Source organism: Podarcis muralis, chromosome 7 (assembly GCF_964188315.1).
Source record: "Podarcis muralis chromosome 7, rPodMur119.hap1.1, whole genome shotgun sequence".
NCBI lineage: Eukaryota > Metazoa > Chordata > Lepidosauria > Squamata > Lacertidae > Podarcis > Podarcis muralis.
Genome location: NC_135661.1, coordinates 13272947 through 13294651, shown reverse-complemented (window position 1 = coordinate 13294651; position 21705 = coordinate 13272947). Strand labels below are relative to the sequence as shown.

Below are 21705 nucleotides of genomic sequence, written 5' to 3'. Positions count from 1 at the left end.
CACCAAGTTAGTGAAGGCTGACCCAAGCCATGCTGAACAGAAGCAATTTCTCACATATGTGAAACAAATAGGCCAGCTGATCCAGCCAATTTTAAATTTCCCAGATCGACGGGCATATCAGAATAAAATTATTTTATCAAAGCACCTGTTTTTCTTGTGGCATTGTCAAAGGCGCTTCCTCAGAATAGTTTGCAGTAGGCGTTGTCATGTTTAACATTTCTGGCTGCGAAGGGATTACATATACTTTTAAAAGGTCCTGTTGTTTTCCATCTTCTCTGTCTACCTCACTCCTCTCATTCCCCCCCCCCCGGCACCAACAGGCCCACCTCTTCTGAGGCATCGCGTTTATTTGGTAAGTTCACGTCATGAGAGCTGAGGGCAAAGGAAAGGGCTTCCTATGCCCCATAATCTGCTCAGTAAGCTGTGGAGTTTAACTAAACAGGGTGGATAAAATAAGTCTGAGGGTCTTGTTTTTTGCTGCTGCTGCTGCATTTTGGTTGGGGGTTTTTTGGGTGGGGGGGGGAGGATTGTGTGTAGTGCTGTGAATATTTCTTCAGCCAGGAAAAAAATGGGGGACAGATTCCAAACATTTCCAGGTAGGAAATCATTTCACATATTTTCAATATCTTGGGGTCTGGAAAGCCCTTTGGCTTTCACTTGAGAGTTTTTTGTAGTCTGCCTTGTGGTCTTGTTGAAGGTTTTGTTACCATCTAAGGGACACCTGCGTAGGAGTCTTGATTTGCCTTTTCATCTCTTTTACAGCCCATGGGGAGGTTGGGTACTGGATCTGACACTCCCAAAGGAACAAATTTGGACTGCGGGTGGCAACCCCCAGGGGCTGTGGCGCAACCAAATTCTTTCCCCTTAGAAAGGTGTCTAAATGTCAGATGAAAGAGCATTTTGGAAACTGTGGTGGCTGAAATGGTGCACTGTCCACTCAGAGGAGAGGCGCCGAAAAGAATGTGATAGACAACAACTCCATGTAAAGCTACATGGATGCCTAAGCAAGTGTTGTGCATAAAGGTCAGAGGTAAAAGGACTGGTGTTTTAAATCATCATTTCTATTCATACTGGGATTTCAGGTGTGCATTTCTTGCCTTTGGCATTTCGATTTGCTGCTGTCTTTTCTTCCCCTCTGTCTGATAGCCCCCATATGTTGTTCTTCAAAAGAGTCTAGGAATCTTTTTTAAAAAAAAAAAAAAGAAGTGCAAAAATTCTGTGTCTAGTTTGATTTGAAGCAAAGGAAACCAGGTGTCTGACTTTATGAGTGATGGAAAGCAGTTATACTGCTAGAACATGTCACCAGCTGTTAATGAGGAGGGAGATTGAGATATTTTGTGTCTATATCCTCTCTTGTGGTTTAGCTAGAGCTGAAATTTTTTGATTCTATGGTACAATTTGCTGTGCAGCCTTCATCTGCCATACATATCTCTTTCTTCTTATGCAAAGATTTATGTGATATAATTAGCTAGTCCTGAGGGGCAGCTAATACATTTGGGTCTGAGATTTAGTAGGCAGAAGCCCGTTTTATCAGATGCATGAAGCTGGCAGAAAAGGTAGTGGCTATATAAATGCATCAGCTGAGATACAGGGTAAGGAAAAGCAAGTAAAAAAATAAATAAACTGTGATCTGATACTGGAGGTATGAGACATGTAAGCCATGCATGTGTGCTGGAACTTCAAAGTACCTAAGAAGCAGTTCTGATAACATCAAATGAAGGACAACTGGGGGGGGGGGGTTTGTAGTGTGAGCCTTGTACATTTGCACCATGAAATAGAGTGTTGCTGAATTCCAGGACCAAAGCATCTCCCTCCCAAATTCCCCTTGCATCTTTTGTGTTGAAGTATCAAAGGCCCTCAGAGTCTCCCAGTAGACCAGACTGCTTTCTGCATGCTCTCTTTCTTTCAACCAGCCTTCCCCAACATAAAAGTCTAAATAAACATAGCAGTTAGGGGCGCGGGTGGCGCTGTGGGTTAAAGCCTCAGCGCCTAGGACTTGCCAATCGAAAGGTCGGCGGTTCGAATCCCCGCGGCGGGGTGCGCTCCCGCTGCTCGGTCCCAGCGCCTGCCAACCTAGCAGTTCGAAAGCACCCCCGGGTGCAAGTAGATAAATAGGGACCGCTTACCAGCGGGAAGGTAAACGGCGTTCCGTGTGCTGCTCTGGCTCGCCAGATGCAGCTTGTCACACTGGCCACGTGACCCGGAAGTGTCTGCGGACAGCGCTGGCCCCCGGCCTCTTGAGTGAGATGGGCGCACAACCCCAGAGTCTGTCAAGACTGGCCCGTACGGGCAGGGGTACCTTTACCTTTTTTAAACATAGCAGTTACAAGATCTCTCCATTTGCAGAAGCAATGGTCATGCATACAACCTTCCTATAACTTCCATCCTCCCCAAAATATTCATCCAAATCACTGCGGGGTCTGTATCTGAGACTGAGGTACTGCTCGCTGCTCATACCAGTGACAGGCTGTCTCGGGGCGTGAATACCCGTGTGCCACTCCAACAAATATACGGTATCTTCTTAATCATGCAAGAGAGTACAGTGGAACCTCGGGTTAAGAACTTAATTCATTCTAGAGGTCTGTTCTTAACCTGAAACTGTTCTTAACCTGAAGCACCACTTTAGCTAATGGGGCCTCCTGCTGCTGCCGCTGCGCCGCCGCTACACGATTTCTGTTCTCATCCTGAAGCAAAGTTCTTAACTACTAGCTCTTAGCCCTCTGGGACAATTTCACTGGCCCACAGAGCCCCCACCAATTTTTCTGGCAATGGCAATATGAGGAGAAATATTGAAAAATACCACAGTGCTGAGGTGAGCAAATCACCCCCTCCTCATTCCTCAGATTGAGCACCTGATGTGCAGAAGGGGGGGGGACACCTCCATGGATCAGCAGAGGAGTGAGAGGGGGGTCTGTAGGTATCTGCCTCTGTGTGTACATGTCCCATGTACATGTGAGAGTGCACATGAGAGTTTGTGGCCCCCAGAGAAGAATGTGACCCTTAGGCCCCAAAATACTAGCCCCCGCTGCCTTAAATATGTGAGCATCTGAGGCACTTTTGAAATATAATGTCTTTAGATATAAGCATAATCAATGTTTAAGGTTTTTTTTAACCCACCAATCCATAGTTGTTCTTTTTTTAAAAAAGATATTTATTGAAGTTTCAAAAAAATTATATAAAATAAAAAGAGCAAAAATACAAAAATACAAAAATACAAACAATCCATAGTTGTTCTATTGAATCAGAGCTTCAAAAGATTTAACCTGCTTCTTTTGGAATCCTCCTTTTAAGATGGAAGACACCCCCATCGCCCAACTGGAGCAATCAAAAATGGATTGCGTTTTGCAGACCTTCTGGTTCCTTCAGTGATAGAGTTTAAAGCTTCTCCCCCCGCCCCTGCCGCCTTCCAGGTGTGTTTTATACTTGGCAAACACAGCTAGGCTTCAGTGCCTTTGTTGGTTTGACTGCAAAGAAAGAAAGGTCTTGTAGGTGAATGAGCACTAAGAATTTGCCCTGGCTGTTCTGTTTCCTGCCCTCCACAGCCGCTCTCTCCGCTTTCGCAAATGACTCTTTGTCTGCACCAGTGACCCCAATCAGAAACCCAACACAAGCAGGTTTAGAGAGAGGAAAGACCTGTAAAACGACCCTAAGATCATCCATTCACACAATATTGAATGATGGAGTTTCCTCCAGTCGGATAGAATGCCTCGTGGATCCCAGCAAAAGCTGAATGCAGCCGAGGTTACGTGTTGCCCATAGACAGATCGGCTTAGGCCTTAAGCTGGGGGAATGGGAAAGGAAAGAAAAAAACCCTTATTTTCTATTTAAATGTCCTCCTTTGTTTTCTGTTTGTTTCTGTGACTGGTAGTTTTGCTGTGATGTTTTTTAATTATTATTTTGGGTTTTGTTTTTCTAATGCAGTAGCACACAGTTGAAATGAACAAGCAGCTAATATGCCAGTTAACTGGTTAAGCTTCTGGAGCTGATGCAAAGTGGGGGGCACCCTTAATTTTTTTAATTTTTTTAAAGCAGACACATAGAATTGTAGAGTCCCAAGCGACTAGTCCTGGTGACTCTGTGCTTCCTCCAGAGTCAGAAACAGTAACCCTTTGAATGCCAGTTGCTGGGGAACATTGGCAGGAAAGAGCTGCTGCCCTCGTGTGCTCCTGCTCCGTGGCACCCAGGGGGCCACTGTGGAAAGCCAGGTGGGGGGGCAGAGTTGTCCTTAGGATCTTAATCCCCTCCCATCCCCACAGCCTCGTTGTTTTAGTATTTAATAATGGCTGCTTATTGTGTACCCTTTGGCACCATGGAAACATGATTTCTAAATTTTAAATAAATGAATAAGGAAAGTGAATAAATAACGAATAAGGAAATGAATAAATGAATAAGAAATCAATTGTACAGGGAGATAATTTTGCAAATCCAAGAATCTCTCATTCCCAGGAAAGATCTGCTGGTCTCCTGGGATATCTTAATGAACCATTAAAAAGGGGAAACTTTTTTATTATTATTTGCTTGTGCTGTACCAGAAACATTCAGATTGATTGACTGATCACTTTTATATCCAGCCTTTTCTCTCTCTTCCTTTCTCTTTCTCTTTTTCTCTCACCTCAAGAAAGCATTACTTTAAATCAGAACACCTTAATCAAAAATGACTGTGCCTCTAGATGAATGTGAACATTTGCATGGCTGTTCTCCATGTTCTCCATCCCTTCCTTTGGAAGGGAATCTGATGAGTAAAATTCTGCACAGGAGGGTTTGGAGGAAGTCTTGGATGCAAAGAATCAGAATCGCAATTCTCCATAAGTGATTATCGTCACATACTCCAAAATGGGATACACTTTAAAAAATGTGCAGAATGCAGCTGCAAGAGTTTTGAGGGGAACAGTATATACTATAGACAGATCATATAATCCCTATCTGGTATGAACTGTTCTGGCTGTCATTTCAATACTGAAGTCAATTCAATGGGTTTTCCTTTCCATGGAAAGCCCTGAACAGTTTAGGAGCCAGATTCTTGAAGGAGCCCCTCCACCTATATATGCCGGCTTGGGCCTCACATTCTGCAGGAGAGATCCTTCTCATGTGGGATGGGGCTCCTCTATGACGGTGCCCTGGTAGTCCCACTCCTTTCTCCCAGGGGAAACTGCTCTTTAGCGCTCAGTCAGAGCAAACAGCCATTCAAGATTTGGCAGGACTGGTGTTTGCTCTGATTTAGAGATAAAGAGCAGGTTTTCCCTGGGAAAGGGGCAGCATCAAGGGAAAACGACTCAGCCCAGTGCTTTCTAGACGTGGGACAAAAGGAATTGTGGGTGAGCCCTTAGTTGGTTAAAGTGCCATTGGTAGATTAATTTCAGCACAACTTCTCTAGTTTGGGAATATATGTTTCTTAAAGGAGCTTCACTCCATATAGTGTTCCACACATTTTCTGCTATTAGGAACTTTAAGTCCTGCACCAAAACCTCTTGCCAGCATGCCTGTGGAACAGACGGTAATTTTTTCACTGTTTTTATTCACTGTGGGCTCATCCACACTTCTGTTTGCTCCACTCCTTTCCCTGGGAAAACCTGCTCTTTACTGCTGACTTGGAGCAAACATCAGTCTGTGGAAATCACAGTGGACATTTGCTCCGATTCGAGGATGAAGTGGGAAAGCAGCAGTACAAGTGGAAGTGTGGACAAGCCCTGTGATGCTGCTATGGTCCAGGGGCTAAATGCTGCCTTCCAAGCCTCTCTGTCCAGCTGATTGGACTATCCCCAAACCATCCGCCCTCCACAACCTTATCCCCGCTCCTCAGGCCACGCCCTTCACCTGCCCTGCTTCACATCCTTCTTGAGTGTTTTTGCCTGGCTAGAACTCTAATAATCCCTCTTTGTTTCCTGAATAGAGAAGCACTTGCAAGTGTGTGTGCAAACTAGTCTACTGTACAGAGGTAACAAGTGGGTGTGATCACCCCACACTCTCCCCCAAACACTACCACACACCCAGGCACCCTCTCCTCTGATGATCCATGCAGATTGAATGAGCACGGGGCTGTATCACCCCCTCTTCCCGCTCATCAAATGTTCAATCTGATGAATGACTAGGAGATGATTTGTTACCCAAAGCAACATGTGTCTTCTTCAAATGATCCCCCCACCCCCGTTTGCCACCATCATCAAAATCGGTGGTGGCAAAAAAATTAGGCCCCCTAGCTTGTAAACCCCTGAACTAGATGAACTTTGAAGTTGCTTCCAGCTCTGTGATTCTATGATAATCAGTTTGATGAATCAATTGCTTTTTCCTTAAATATATTATCAGCACTTCTTTTTTTTAAGTCATCAGTTCTAATACAAGAACTCACAAAAGCTAAAAATTTCAGGCATTCCCTTTTCTTGCAGTGTAATACTGGCATACAGAATCGGATGGTTTGATTCATATTCACACTTATATTATACAGGTTTAATTTATCTAAACAATTATGATTAATGACTATAGTCTCTCTCCCCCCCCCCCCGACTGGCACCCCTGCTCATAACTCGTAAGAGCATAAGAAGAGCCTCCTGGATCAGGCCAATGGCCCATCTCGTCCAGCATCCTGTTCTGGACTAACCAGATGTGGCCAACCAGATGTCTCTTATGGGGAGCCAGTAAACAGGATCTGTGGTCAAGTGCATTCTCCCTTCCTGTGGTTTCCAGCAATTGATGCCTCTGACTGTGGAGGCACAGCATAACTGTTATGGCTAGTAGCTATCAATACCCCTCTTCTCCATGAATGTGTCTAATCTTCTTCTATAGCCATCCAAGTTGGTGGCCATCACTGCCTCCTGTGGGAGTTCCATAGTTTGAGTATTACAGACAGTTTCAGGTACTATTGGGAAAGTGCACATCCCAAGAGGTTTCCATTCAGGACCCCTTGCCATATCGCTGGAGATGCCAAGGTATAACTCCTCAACTGCTTGCACTCCCAGAGTTTTGCCCCACCAGCCTCTGCATTATTGCAGAATTGCTTGCATAATCTGGGGCAGCCACTTGAGACTGCCATGCGCACCACCGCCCATGTGAAGCAGACAGGCTCCCTAACTTTAAAAACTATGTGGGACCTTTTCATGTCCTTACAGTGATAACATTTGTAGTGACATTTCCAGATCATTGGCAAGCTGTGAACTGAGCAAACTCAGACCCAGAATTGTTGCTCCATAGGAAGGAAGCTGCCTTATAAGGCAGACCTTTGATTCACCTAGCTTGGCATCATCAACACGGCTTCTAAGGACCTCTCCCAGCTCTACTGAGAGATGCTGCTGATTGAACCTGCGACCTTTGCATGCCAGGCGGGTGCCACAAGCAACTCTGCTCCTAACACCGAGCTTTGGGTTGTTTTGCTAACACCAACATCTTAATGCCAAAGACCCTTTGTCCCACCTTGGGTGCTTTTGTGATGGAAGCCCTAAACCAGAAATAAATTTGCCAAGGCTTTGAAGTCCACTAAGCACTTGACGATATCACCTTCTTTCCAGTAGTTTGGCTTCAAGGTTCTTAGCAAGTAAATCAGGCTAATCTGTAGTAATAGCGAACATCCTATTCTTTTGGGGCCATTGTGATTCTTTTGGCAGAAAACAGGAACATTCTCCAGGAGGGAAAGCAAGTGGCACTTAGTACACATTTGCCGCATTAAGATTTCATCTTATGACCACACACACACACATATATATATATACATATATACACATTGAAACACAAAAATGCTCACTGTTTGTACCCAGTGTGAAAGAACAAGCTGGAGGATTTTGAGCACAGATATTTTTATATTCAGATTAACTTCTAACACGTTAAAGCTAACTTTATTTTAAGCAGATAGTGCTCACCTGAGATCCACCACATGGCACCACGGCACTCAGGCATGATCAGGCCACTTCCTGGTGAAGTTTGGACTGTGTGCAGCACACCCAGCCTTGCCATGATGGGGAACTGAGTCAGTTGGCCTGCCCCTGGAGACTTATGTTAGATCTCTGAATATTCGGGGCGGGGCAGGGGTGTTCCAGAGAGAGACTGTTTCGCTGTGGGGAGGTGAGGTGAGGAGAGCTATTGACCCACTCTCTCCTGAGAGTCCACCTGTATTGCATCCTCGATGAGCAATCCAGTAGAGTTGTTCCAGGTGGTCCAAAGGCTAGCCATAGCAGAAGTGATGGGTGACCTTCTGGAGCACTCAGCACCAGTTTGCATGGCACTCAGTGGATTAAAAAGTTGCTCGGCTCCATAAAGGTAAAGGTAAAGATACCCCTGCCCATACGGGCCAGTCTTGCCAGACTCTGGGGTTGTGCGCCCATCTCACTCAAGAGGCCGGGGGCCAGCGCTGTCCGGAGACACTTCCGGGTCACGTGGCCAGTGTGACATCACTGCTCTGGCGAGCCAGAGCCGCACACGGAAACGCCGTTTACCTTCCCGCTGGTAAGCGGTCCCTATTTATCTACTTGCACCCAGGTGTGCTTTCGAACTGCTAGGTTGGCAGGCGCTGGGACCGAGCAACGGGAGCGCACCCCGCCGCGGGGATTCGAACCACCGACCTTTCGATCGGCAAGCCCTAGGCGCTGAGGCTTTTACCCACAGCGCCACCCGCGTCCCTGCTCGGCTCCATAGTGCCGTGCAAATCTTGCAAATTCAGTCAAGGTTCCAATACTGTGCCTTCCCATATTTTATGGGGTCTGTTTCAGTATATATAGCCTGATTGGTGCCAAGAAGACACCTGCAATGATGTAACCAGCTTTCTCACTTGATCCTTGTCCATCCTGCCTGGTGAAACCCAGTTTGAGCAGGTTGACCAGGTGAGTCCAGGTTGGCCAGATGATCAGCACCCACTGCAATGGAACAGCATCTGCTTCCCTTAAAAAGGCAGTAATGCACCCACTCCTGAAAAAGCCCCCCCCCCCCCGCCGGACCCTGTGGTTTGTAACAACTACTGCCCAGTCACAAGAGCAACTGGGGGTGTGGGGGAATGAGCTTTGGAGAAACAATCCACATCATCTTTGCTTGTCTGTGGGACAACTCATGGTTTGCTGAAGAAACTTGTGGGTAATGGGTGCATTAGTCTCCCACTTGAAATGCTGGTGGTGTTAGAACTCAAACCTGTCTTCCAACATCAATATTCGCAGTTCCTTTATTTTCTGAATTTGTTTTTATGCCCATGCACACATGCAGTCTATCAACACACACTAGCTAATGGGATAAGGCCGTCCTGCCTGCTGCCTTGCATGCCGCCAAAGATCTAAAAACCATGTGAGCGTGGAGATTTAGAAGAAAATCTGCCAAGCTTGTTCTCAGCAAGCAGCGCTGAGTGGGGCAGTCGAGCCGCCAGGCGCTTCCCTCACCCTTCCAGTTCCTTCACAGGGAGGCCGATTACACAGTGGCGTAGCGTGGGTTGTCAGCACCCGGGGCAAGGCAAGTAATTTGTGCCCCCTAACCAGGTAGGGGCAGAGAGCTGCGAGTGCGAGCGTGCCCCCCCATGTTGCGCCCGGTGCGCCCGGCCCCCCCTGCACCCCCCACGCTACGCCACTGCAATTACACACCATGCATTTAAAGCACAAAGAGTCCCGGGAACTGCACTTCAACCCTCACAGGTCTACCTGTTTTGCATGCGTTTGTCACTTAAATTCATTCATTATTTAAATTTGTGTGCTGCTTTTCCATATAGGTATGCTCGAAGCAACTCACAACAACAAAAAATACAACCAATACAATAATAATAATAATAAATTTTATTTATATCCCGCCCTCCCCAGCCGAAGCCGGGCTCAGGGCGGCTAACAACAATAAAACAGTACAAAAGTACAGCATAAACAATACTCTAAAATCATTCATTATAAAATTAATTAATTCAAGCCACTGGCAACCATTGGGCCAGAGCTCCGCGAAGATTGCCGAGGGAGGGAGTCAGTACTTCATTACAAGAACAAACAAATACTAAATCATTTTGAAATTTAACATGACAGTCCAACAAACAGATTGGTTAGAATATGTGAACTTTATAACATTTTAAAGTCATTGTAAAACAAACTAAACATTGAAACATATCAATTAATGGCAAATATAATGTAAATATATGTCTTTTCTGTCCCGTTTTTGCATCAGTCTGCAATTTTAAAATATCTGTACAAAATATTCATACTTAGATATGTACCGTATTTTTCGCTCTATAACACGCACCCAACCATAACACGCACGTAGTTTTTAGAGGAGGAAAATCCGTAGGCATGCCACCCGTAGGCATTTCCTCCATAACACGCACAGGCATTTCCCCTTACTTTCTAGGAGGAAAAAAGTGAGTGTTATGGTGCAAAAAATACGGTACTTTAAAACAGTTTTCATCATAATTATGTGTTTACATATGTATTTTATCATAATGTGTGAATTTTTACTTTATCCTAAAATATATAAATTTTATGCATTTTGGTACAGTTTCTAAATTAAGAATCATATTGAATAATTTGGAGAAGTGTGAAATCTGAAAGGTTATTACTTTCCAATCATTTTATTAATCCAAGAAATGTTAATAAATGCTTGTATCCAATGCATAGCCCTACTCAGAGTAGACCCACTGAAATTAATGGACATGACTAAGGTTCATTAATTTCAGTTGGGTCTACTCTGAGTAGAACTTAGTTGGAGACAACCCTGGGTCAATTCAGTTTAAAGCACAGACCAAACAAACCCCTCTCCCATCCCAACATTTAGGAGGGCAGCACAGAACCCCAAAAGCCAGCTCAGCTTCACAGTTTGCTTGGACTATCAGGTCCTAATCTCATCAAGCTCCAAATAAAAATGATCTCTGCAAGCCAACAGTACTTTCTTTCACCATTATTTTCTATTTTGCCGATCATCCCATATTTCAAGCCCTCTTTGTGAAAGGAGTTAGGCATGAATTGCTAATTATCTTCATACTGATGGGTCCTGAATGGGCATATTGTTTTTTAATGAGTTGCTGCCTCAAACAGCTTATTATTATTATTCAAGTGGTCTTTTCATCTGAGGTGCTGGGACTACTGGTGGCTATTTGCCACATTCTGAAATTGTGAATCTGACGGGCCTGGGCCACTGAAAAATGTGCAAAGATTCTGTTGTGCCAAAGGGTTTTCTGGCTTAATAGAATAATAATCTAGTCTAGGGTTGCAGTTCTTTGGTTGACTTGTCTAAGATCCAGGACAAAACTAAAGAATCCACAGCAGATGGTCATCCAACCTGTGTTTTTTTTAAAAAAAAAACTCCAATGAAGGAGAGTCCACAACCTTCTGAGGGAGTCCATTCTGCTGTCAAACAGTTCTTACTGTCAGAAAGTTCTTCCTAATGTTTAGTCAGAATCTCTTTTCTTGCTATTTGAATACTACCCTCCAGAGCAGCAGAAAACAAGCTGCCTCCATCTTCCATTTGACAGCCGTTTGATATTTGAAGATTCCAAAGTCACTTTTTCTGCCACTACTGAGTGGGGAGATTCACTTAAGTACAAGTGGTTTGGCAGGTGGTCTCTGCCTGCATCCGGCCAATCTCCACATTAGTTAGTACAATGGTACCTCCGGTTAAGAACTTAATTCATTCTGGAGATCTGTTCTTAACCTGAAACTGTTCTTAACCTGAGGTACCACTTTAGCTAATGGGGCCTCCCACTGCCGCCGCACGATTTCTGTTCTCATCCTGAGGTAAAGTTCTTAACCTGAGGTACTACTTCTGGGTTAGGGGAGTCTGTAACCTGAAGCGTTTGTAACCTAAAGCATTTGTAACCCGAGGTACCACTGTAAAGGTAAAGGGACCCCTGACCGTTAGGTACAGTCATGGACAACTCTGGGGTTGCGGCGCTCATCTTGCTTTACTGGCAGAGGGAGCCGGCATACAGCTTCTGGATCATGTGGCCAGCATGACTAAGCCGCTTCTGGCAAACCACTGTACCACTGTAACTGTGTGCAATTCGGGGCAGGGGCACCAACTCCTGGGGCCCAGCCCTTTTGGCCAAAATGCGGCAGCAGGAGGAGCTACCGGCCATTGAAGCCGCGCTGCCACTGCATTTGGTTCTGCAGTGGCTCCTCCTGACCTCCTGATGTCCTGCGCACAATGTCGGCCCTCACAAGCTGGCACCTCTGGTTCAGGGGTTATTTTTGCCATATGATTTCTCTGCAGGGAATCTGCCCAAGGCACTTGATGTTTGTTCCCCGCATATGGCAGCCTCTGGCCTGGATTGCAATAGGGTGATCTGTGGGGGCTGATAGTCTGCCTTGCACCAGAGCGTGGAGGAGAGGGGCTGGGCTGGAAGGCCTTTAAACCACCCCCAGTGCTTGGCTCTGTTTGCTGCTTGGACTATATATGATGTGGGGAACCTTTGGCCCTCCAGAAGTTGCTGAACTAAGATATACCACCCAACTGTCCCATTTAAAGCGGGACATCTGGATTCATAGAAGCCGGTCTGACTTTCTGATCCCATCCTGCATGTTCTGTTTTGCCTCCCATGCTCTGACTGAGCCAGAATGCAGGACCAAAAGGCATGCATTTTCCCATCCTGCCCTGTGCTGCGAGTCAGTTGGCTCACACCAGAGCGCAAGACCAAAAAATGGTCTGGTTGACATGGCTTCTCGCAAGGCTGTATTGCTTCTCCCGAGGCTGGCGCAGGCTCAGGCTGCGAAGAAGGAGGAGGTGGAGGCTGTGGAAAAAGCTATGAGCCGGGAGGGAGGGTTGTGATGAGGGGGTGAGCAATGGGGGCAGCGGGTTGGGGGTGGGGGTATACCCTCATTTGTTCTTCCAAAATGTTGTGGGATATGCTACGACTTAATGTGAGTCAACAACATGAGACAGCAGCAAAAAAGGCTAATGTAATTCTAGGTTGCATCAACAGAAGTAGTGTCCTGATCAACGGAAGTAATAGTCCTGCTCTCTTCTGCCTCCATCAGAGCCCACCTGGAATACTGTGTCCAGTTCTAGGTGCCACCAGTGGCGTAGCGTGGGTTGTCAGCACCCGGGGCAAGGCAAGTAATTTGCACCCCCTAACCCATGGATTTGCGCCCCCTAACCTGTGGATTTGCGCCCCCTAACCCATGGATTTGCCCTAACCCCAGATGTTGCGCCCGGTGCGGCCGGCCCCCCCTGCACCCCCCACGCTACGCCACTGGGTGCCACAGTTTAAGAAGGATGTTGACAAGCTGGAATGGAGGCTGGGGTTTGGACTAGGTGACTCTTGGGGTCCCTTCCAACTCTGCAATTCTGTGATTCTAACTTCCTCCATCCCTGATTGTTCTAGTTTGGAATTGTAATTTAGCAACATCAAGGGGGCCAAAGTTTCTCCACACCTGCAGTATACCTTTAAAGCACATTCTTTCCCTCAGAGAGTTCTGAGCCCGATGGTTTGTTAAGGGTTTGGGGGAACTGCAACTCTATGAGGGCTAAACTATCATGCCCAGAAATTATTGGAGGGAAAGGAATGTGTTTTGAATGAGCTTTAAAGGCATGGTGTACAAACAGCCCAAGTATTAAAAACTTCTCAGGTACTCATTTCCCTTTGTCACTTGTTAGAAGGAAATTGAAGTAGGAAAGGAGAGAGAGAGAGCGGAGGAAGATGGGGGTGCCGAGGAGAGGAAAAACTGAGGGCCCATCAACAGTAAAATCTTAGAGCAAGTTGTTGTTGTTGTTATTGAAATTTATATCCCGCCCTTCATAAAAAGATCTCAGGGCAGTTTACAAGTGGTTTAATCCACCAAACTCTCAAGGAAATCTGGGGACTGTTGTTTATTTAATAATAAAGGTGCTGAGAACCTGCCTTTCAGCAGTCACACAAGGCTCTGTCAGGTTATTTCAGAGACGATGCCAGGCCAAATTGGTTGCTTAGCCAAGGAACAGGTTCTTTTTTTTTTTAGTTTTAATTAAAGTTTTGTTTTGTTTTGTTACAAAAAAAAAAAAAGATAAACACGAAAAGGTACATTTGTTGTCTCCACTTTCAGTTTGTATGCTTTTTCAGAGTTTGATTGCATTTAGTGATTTACATTTATCTATTTTGTCGTATACATCTTGCATGAGGGAAAAGGGAGGAGGAAAGTGTGGTGTGTCGGCATCACATGGGTAGTCCTTCGTTTATGTACAGTCATACCTTGGTTTGCGAACGGTGTGGGCTGCGCGTCTTTGAGTTGCAGATCATGCCGAACCCAGAAGTACTGGAACGGGTTACTTCCGGGTTTTGGTGCTCGCACATGTGCAGAAGTGCAAAATGATGTCACGCGCATGCACAGAAGTGCCGAATCACGTCACACGCAGACACAAACATGGCGCTGCGGGTTGCAAACATGCCTCCCGCATGGATCACATTTGCAACCCAAGGTGTGACTGTCTTTATTTCTTTTCATTGATACTGCAAGAGGTTGGGGGTCCCAGATTTGTGTGGTGTATGCGATAAAGGGAAGCCATACTGAGATGAAGGTGTCCTCCTTTGCTTATCCCCATGGTATTTTGTGTTTGTTGGTTAACTTCTCTAGCAGGGCGGTTTTCCATACATTTTGGTACCAGTGGTCTATGTTCACTCCTCATAGCTCCTTCCAGTGTCTAGTTATGATATTTCTAGCTGCTGCAAGTAACTTATGAGTTCCTTGTCGTGTGTGTGCGCGCGCGCACTGTCCTGGAGTTGCTTCTATTACCTGTTTTGTTATTTTGGAAATTTCCTGCAGCCCTGATATCCAGAAAGATTGAACTTTGTGGCATTTCCACCACATGTGGATGTGTGTGTCTATGGAAGTGCAGTCTCTCCAACATTTAGAGGAGGTTCCTGGGTGTATGAGTGCCAGCTTCCATGTTGCTATGTACCATCTATCTATAAGTTTTAGGGTGAGTTCTCTCCCTAAGTAATGTAAGTAATAAATTATTATTATTACTACTACTACTACTACTACTACTACTACTACTACTACTATTGGCTGAGATGGATTTAAATGGGTCTATAGTCTAGACCATTGGGTAGGGTTTAATTCATATCCTATGTCATGCTTCCTTGGTTTTTAATCGTGGTAAGGAGGTTTGTAGAGTCTTGGAGTAGTATTTTATATATTGTAGAGGCCACCCCTTTACTCTGTCCCTCCATTGTTAGGAGGAGCTTCTCAAAGCTAGTCAGTGGCCTGGTGGCTGCTGTTTTTGTAGCTGGGTTGTTTAGGAAGGCTTGTAGTTGGTGCTAGGGTCAGCCAGAGTATTGGAGTGTCCCCTAGTTTATCTTGTATTTCCCATGTTGATATGGGGTTGTGATATTTGTAAAAGTCGGTAGGCAATATAGGCCTTTAGTTTGACAGGTTTTTATTTGGCTGCTTTGGGATTCTTGGTGGAATAGTGGGTATTTGGCCAGGGGAATTAGTGGCGATGGGAATGGCACCAGTTTTCTTGCTTTTTCCTTCCATGCTTTAAGCATTCATTGTGTGGATCTGTTTAGTGTTGTGGGAATTTTCCTTAGTTTGTTTTGGAGGAATGGATTCACTGTTGTTGTTGTTGTTGTTGTTTAGTCGTTTAGTCGTGTCCGACTCTTCGTGACCCCATGGACCAGATCATGCCAGGCACCTCTGTCCTCCACTACCTCCTGCAGTTTGGTCAAACTCATGCTGGTGACCTCGAAAACACTATCCAACCATCTTGTCCTCTGTCGCCCCCTTCTCCTTGTGCCCTCCATCTTTCCCAGCATCAGTGTCTTCTCCAGGGTGTCTTCTCTTCTCATGAGGTGGCCAAAGTACTGGAGCCTCAGCTTCACGATCTGTCCTTCCAGTGAGCACTCAGGGCTGATTTCCTTAAGAATGGATGCGTTTGATCTTCTTGCAGTCCATGGGACTCTCAAGAGTCTTCTCCAGCACCATAATTCAAAAGCATCAATTATTCGGCGATCAGCCTTCTTTATGGTCCAGCTCTCACTTCCATACATCACTACTGGGAAAACCATGGCTTTAACTATACAGACCTTTGTTGGCAAGATTCACTGTAGAGGGTGGGTGTTTCCAGTTTTATCTATCTTCATGTGCACCCATTGTTTCATTTTGTCTTCCAGGATGTATGGGATTATGTGTTGCACTTTGTTGGTGTGTAACAGCCTTATTGCAAAAAGAACAGTCTAGAACAGAACTTTCCAAACTTTTCATGTTGGTGACACACCTTTTATGCATCATTTCGCGACACACTAATTCAGTTTTACTAGTAAACCGGCGGGCTGCCCACTCCCTTTCCAGTCCTGGGTGGGGCATGGAGAGCATTCGTGTGGTGCACCTACACACTGCAGCCGATACACTAATGTATCATGACACACAGTTTGGAAAGCTCTGGTCCAGAACAACAGCATGGCTCATGGCCTCAGCTGGACACAGTACCACCTATTGTTGGAAGGACAGTATAACAGTTAAACCTACACCACAATTTACAAAGATTACAGTGGATGCTCGGGTTGCGAACGTGATCTGTGCAGGAAGCACGTTTGCAACCCGCAGACCCACGTCTGCGCACGCACGGGTTGCGATTCAGCGCTTCTGCACAAGCGCCGAAACCCAGAAGTAACCCATTCCGGTACTTTCAGGTTCAGCGCGGTGCACAACCCAAAATTGCGCGACCCGAAGCGTCTGTAACCCGAGGTATGACTGTACTGTAATTGGAGGAAAGGTATTGCAGTCAATCCTGCCTTACATATACTGATGGGAATTGTAGTCAAAAACAGCTGGAGGCACCAAGCTAGGAAAGGCTCTCACTACCACCAAAAGCAGATTAGGTTTGGGTTAGCTCAGCCCCACTGACAAGGTTCAAGGTGGGACCTCCAAAGCGTATATTAGCATTTCACCATAGCTATATCCCTTGCAACAAACCCTACTCTCTTACTTGATCTTTAATTGAAGGCTTTCTGCTGGTCATCAGGCACCTGCCTTTCCCCGCCCTCCAGGCCTAGGAGCCTTTCCCAGACCATGAATTTGAGAATAGCAGAAGCAGCTGGGAAGAGAGTAGCTCAGGGATAGTTGAAAATAAATAAATTGTAAGTTGTGTGTCCTTGTTTCTCATTTTGATCCTTTTAAATGGTTTTATATGTTTTCTGGTATTTTATGCATTGTGATTTGCTGTTGTTTTTATTGATTAGTAATTATTTATTGTAATTGATAAGTGTAAACCGTTTAATTATTATTTGCTGATGTTTAATTTTACTGTTTTCTATTGGATTCTAATGGATTATTGAATATTGCTTTTTTATAATATTTTATTTTTCCATTTTACAATATTTTAACAACAAACTATAAATATAAACAAATTCAACCTGCTTTTTCTTTTACTTCCCTCCTCCCCTCTGTGTGGTTCCTCATTTTATATTGTAATCTTATTGCATAACCAATTCAAACCTATTTACAAATGTAACATTTTTGCTCCCTTTAAGTTATTTCTTACTGTTCATGTTTATGTCTATCCTGCTAGTGTTTTTAATTGTTTAAAATTTGTTTTCATATGCAACATCATATGTTGTAGTCTTGTTGGAACCGCCCTGAGACCTCCGGGTATAGGACAGTGTATAAGTTGAATAAATAATAATAATAATAATAATAATAATAATAATAATAATAATAATAATACTGAATATGGCTTTATTTGATATAAGTTGTTTATTTTAAAGTTATTGTGACTTTTTATATTGGATCAGATTGTTACTATTAATGTTTGATTTTATTTTTTTTTTATTTTTATGTGTGTTGGAAGCTGTCCAGAATGCCTGGGGCGACCCAGCCAGATGGGCAGGGTATAAATAAAATAAAATATCACCATCATCTCTTCTAGATGGTTTTCTAGAGCAACTGAACTGAAAATTTGGAACATGTGAATAGCACCTGCCTGTCACTGATTATCTTTTCCAATCTTGGCTCAGTGTCTCCAGCTGCTGAACGCCTCCGGTATATCCTGGGTGAAGATGACGACCCCCCCAACCCCACCCTGTTCACTGAGATGGACACGCTCCAGCATGATGGAGAAGAAATGGAGTGGAAGGAATCAGCCAGGTATGGAAAAAGCGGGAGGGTTGTAAGCAGTTGCTTCTCTGGGGTGACTCACACATTTTCCTCCTGACGTATGCGCTCTTGAAGGAAGAAGGCCTTTGTTGGAGGCAGACCATAATTTTTAAGAGAGTAGAACCTAGTTTGAGAGATGCCTTGATTCACAATCATCTTTGCCACGCTGTCACTTCTGGGCAAACTAAAAGCTGCAAAATATTATTTATCAGGGGGGAAAGGTTACCACCTTGTCCAGTGATCCAAAGTGAGTGTTTGGGGTGTGTGGAGAAAGCTATTGAAAGCCTTCAGTCCTAGCCTGTTTCATATGCTCATTGCTTTCTGTTTTGCAACCAGAACAGAAATTAACACCCCGAAAGCTGGTTCACGCGTAACAGGAAGCCGTGGTCAGATTTTGTTGGACCAGCATGGATCATTCATGGAGGGGAGGGCTATTGAAGGCTACCAGCCAGGACGGTCCTGCTCTGCCTTCACAGTTGGAGGCAGCAATGCTTCTGAAGACCAACTGCTGGAGACCGGGGGGGGGGGATTCTCTTGCATTTGGGTCCCAAAGGTGTCTGGTCATCCACTGTAAGATCATGCTACTGAACTCGATGGGCCATTGGCCTGATCTAGATGGCTCTTCTTATGTTCTTAAATCCATTCTGCTGCTACTGGGCTCAGGCTTGGAGCTGGTTTTGAGGGCCGCAGATTGGCCAACCCCCTTTAAGAGTTTCCCTTTACCATTTCCTCCCTGCATTCCTGCTTCTGCATGGAGGCTGCAGCCAACTTCAGTGACTTTCCCCTGCCACTACATACACACACTGTTTCCTCCAGTTTCCCCAGTTGGCACCCAATCTCCTCTGGCCATCTCCCGCCCCCGCAAACTTAGAGCTCTCAGAGTGAGATCCTAAGCACATTTACTAAGAGGCAAGCCACAGTGGAGGGTGGCGCTCAGGGACGCGGGTGGCGCTGTGGGTAAAAGCCTCAGCGCCTAGGGCTTGCCGATCGAAAGGTCGGCGGTTCGAATCCCCGCGGCGGGGTGCGCTCCCGTTGCTCGGTCCCAGAGCCTGCCAACCTAGCAGTTCGAAAGCACCCCTGGGTGCAAGTAGATAAATAGGGACCGCTTACCAGCGGGAAGGTAAACGGCATTTCCGTGTGCGGCTCTGGCTCGCCAGATGCAGCTTTGTCACGCTGGCCACATGACCCGGAAGTGTCTCCGGACAGTGCTGGCCCCCGGCCTCTTGAGTGAGATGGGCGCACAACCCTAGAGTCTGTCAAGACTGGCCCGTACGGGCAGGGGTACCTTTACCTTTACCTTTAAGCCACAGTGGGGTTTGCTTTCAAGGAAATAGGCTGTTGAGTCTGCATTAAACATTGTCTTGGCAGTGTGCAAGTCCCTTAGGCCAGCCCCATGCTGAACTGGTAGCATAAATCTGAACTATGTGAATAAGTTGCAAGAAAAAGCCACCTTGCTATGAGCCTTATTTGCAGCCAGCAGTTAAAGAGTTAACTTTGCTCTTTTTTTTATTGCAAACCAACAAAGTAAACCTTTTAAAAGCCCCATAACTTTTATCAAAGTATTAGAGAGAATGCAAGATGTCCTTACTTTATTGAATTACCAGCTTACTAACGTTTTTCCACACAAACGAAATCCACATGGAATTTCCTTTCCAGCTGAGGCTTTATAACCAGTCGCTTTTTCATTATTATTATTATTATTATTTACTAAATTTCACATCCTGAGTTTGAGCAGCAGGGAGGGGAAGAGTCGGGGACTCGAATAGCAGGTTTGAGCCCAGCTGAGCCTCTCAATGGTGAAGAACAAAGGGATTTGTGGGTGTTTATGCCATGTTTAAATGGGATCAATGCCGTGGAGGTCAGGCAGTTAATAAGATAGATTTTGATTAACTCTGTCTCCCTCTGCCCCACATGCCCCGCAGTGGCTCCAAGCTTGCGCCACATAATGACCTTGTCTAATGTGCTCCCTCAGTGCCAGGAGGGACGGGGCAGGCAGAACCTTCATACAGTACTTTGGTTTTGTATTCAGAATAGCTCCTGTATATCAGAGCTGCCAAAAGCTGTTTCCCTGTTGTGTGAAAGCAAGAAATATAACGCAGAAATTAAAACTAGGGAAATGTCAGAAAAACAGAACCAACTGCCATATGAATGCAGCCAATAACTCAAAATATCGGAAGGGGAAAAGGCTGTTCCAGAGAACTGAGAAGGGGGGGGGGTCCCTGAGGGTACAAAGGGTGACCATCCGCATTCTAGGTAGCTGTGATAATGACTGGTTAAGAAGAATGTCCAGTATGGTTATCAAGGAGGAGGTGGAGATTTTCAAAAGCATGGAGTTTTCTTCCTAGCACATGGGTTAACAATGTAGAGACTCTGTTGGGCGATACTGAAAAGCCCTCAGAAAAGGCAACAGCCATCCTCTGGATAAGCACAGCTTGAGTGAGCCCTACATAACAGAAGCATCTTAATCCCTGGTTTCTAAGCAGAGCCCGTCCAAGAAAATTTGCTGAGTTAGGCAAAAAGGCAAGAGAACATTGTTGTGCTTCTTGTGGGCTTTCCTATATAGACACTTGGGTGGCCGCTTTGAGAACAGAGTGCTGGACCAGGTGGGCTCTTGGCTTGATCCAGCACGCTCTCCTTATATTCTTGAGAGAGAGAAACATCTCTCTGCTCTAACAGAGGAGAATATTGTGGGAGAGAAGCTAAGGGCCTGTTACTGCGACCTCTCAGCGTAACGCTGCTTGAGGTGATCTCCAGAAGGTAGGGCCGTCCTGTCACAGCCGTGCTAGATTGCAGGTGCTTTCAGTGAATACATTTCAGTGAGTCCCAGAAGGTTGTGCTATCCCCCAAACCCTCTTTGCATTCAAGTTCCACTCACAGACTTCCTGGAGGAATATGACTGGCCACTGCGAGAACAGGATGCGACACTGGACGAGTCCTTGGCTTGTTACTGCAGTGAGACTCTTCTTACATTATTACGTTCTTAAAAATCACATGTCCCCTATCATGTATCTATCATGACAGGGCAGGATATTGTCCATTGAACATGCGGGGATTAACCCATCAAACACTCATACGTTACTGTTTCCAGGGTGAGAGCACTGTGCATTTCCTGTTCTACAAACAAAATGCCAATGACTGAAACCGTTTGAATTTCTGTACCACTGCCACAGTCCACGAGGATATCTGCTTGCCTCTCTTTGTCAGCATTTTAGCATTGCCAGCTCAGGATTTCCGCTCTCCTTGACTTAGGAATCCAGACCAGGAATTTAGCTGCAGGGTGCCTAGGCTTTGCTTCACATAGTAAAAGACTGGTACTTTGCAAACCAACCTTTGGCAAGTCAGAATAGGAATTTTCATCCTCAGAGCCCGGCACCAATCAAAATGGCACACTTGCTTTAAATAGAAAGCTCCCACCCTAGACAACCTAACTTAGGGCTTAGCCGTACCAAAGGCAGATCTAGGAGCCACTGAAATTTGGGGTGCCAAGGCCTGTCACTGGCCACACTTCCCTCTGCACTTTTCAGGCATGTTCTGTGTTTTCAAACTCCGTGTCTGAGTGTCTTTTTTGCTCTGGAGCTTTCCCTGCAAAAACCCACTATTTAAAGCTGAATTGGAGCAAACAGCATTCTATGGAAATTCCAAATAAGGCTTGGTTTCCCGACCATTGATCATCTTGGTCGCCCTCCTCTACACACGTTCCAGC

General features: G+C 45.4%; 1 protein-coding gene across 1 annotated transcript in view; it reads left to right on the top strand.

Moving 5' to 3' along the window:
- The first annotated feature begins 441 nt into the window (after nt 1-441).
- SLC4A5 (solute carrier family 4 member 5) overlaps nt 442-21705 on the top strand; it is a 75952-nt gene continuing 54688 nt past the window's right edge. Inside the window, exons 1-2 of the mRNA XM_028741115.2 lie at nt 442-596; nt 17864-17993. Coding sequence (XP_028596948.2) covers nt 569-596; nt 17864-17993 — 158 coding nt within the window. The 5' untranslated portion in view covers nt 442-568. The remainder of the gene's footprint in view (nt 597-17863; nt 17994-21705) is intronic.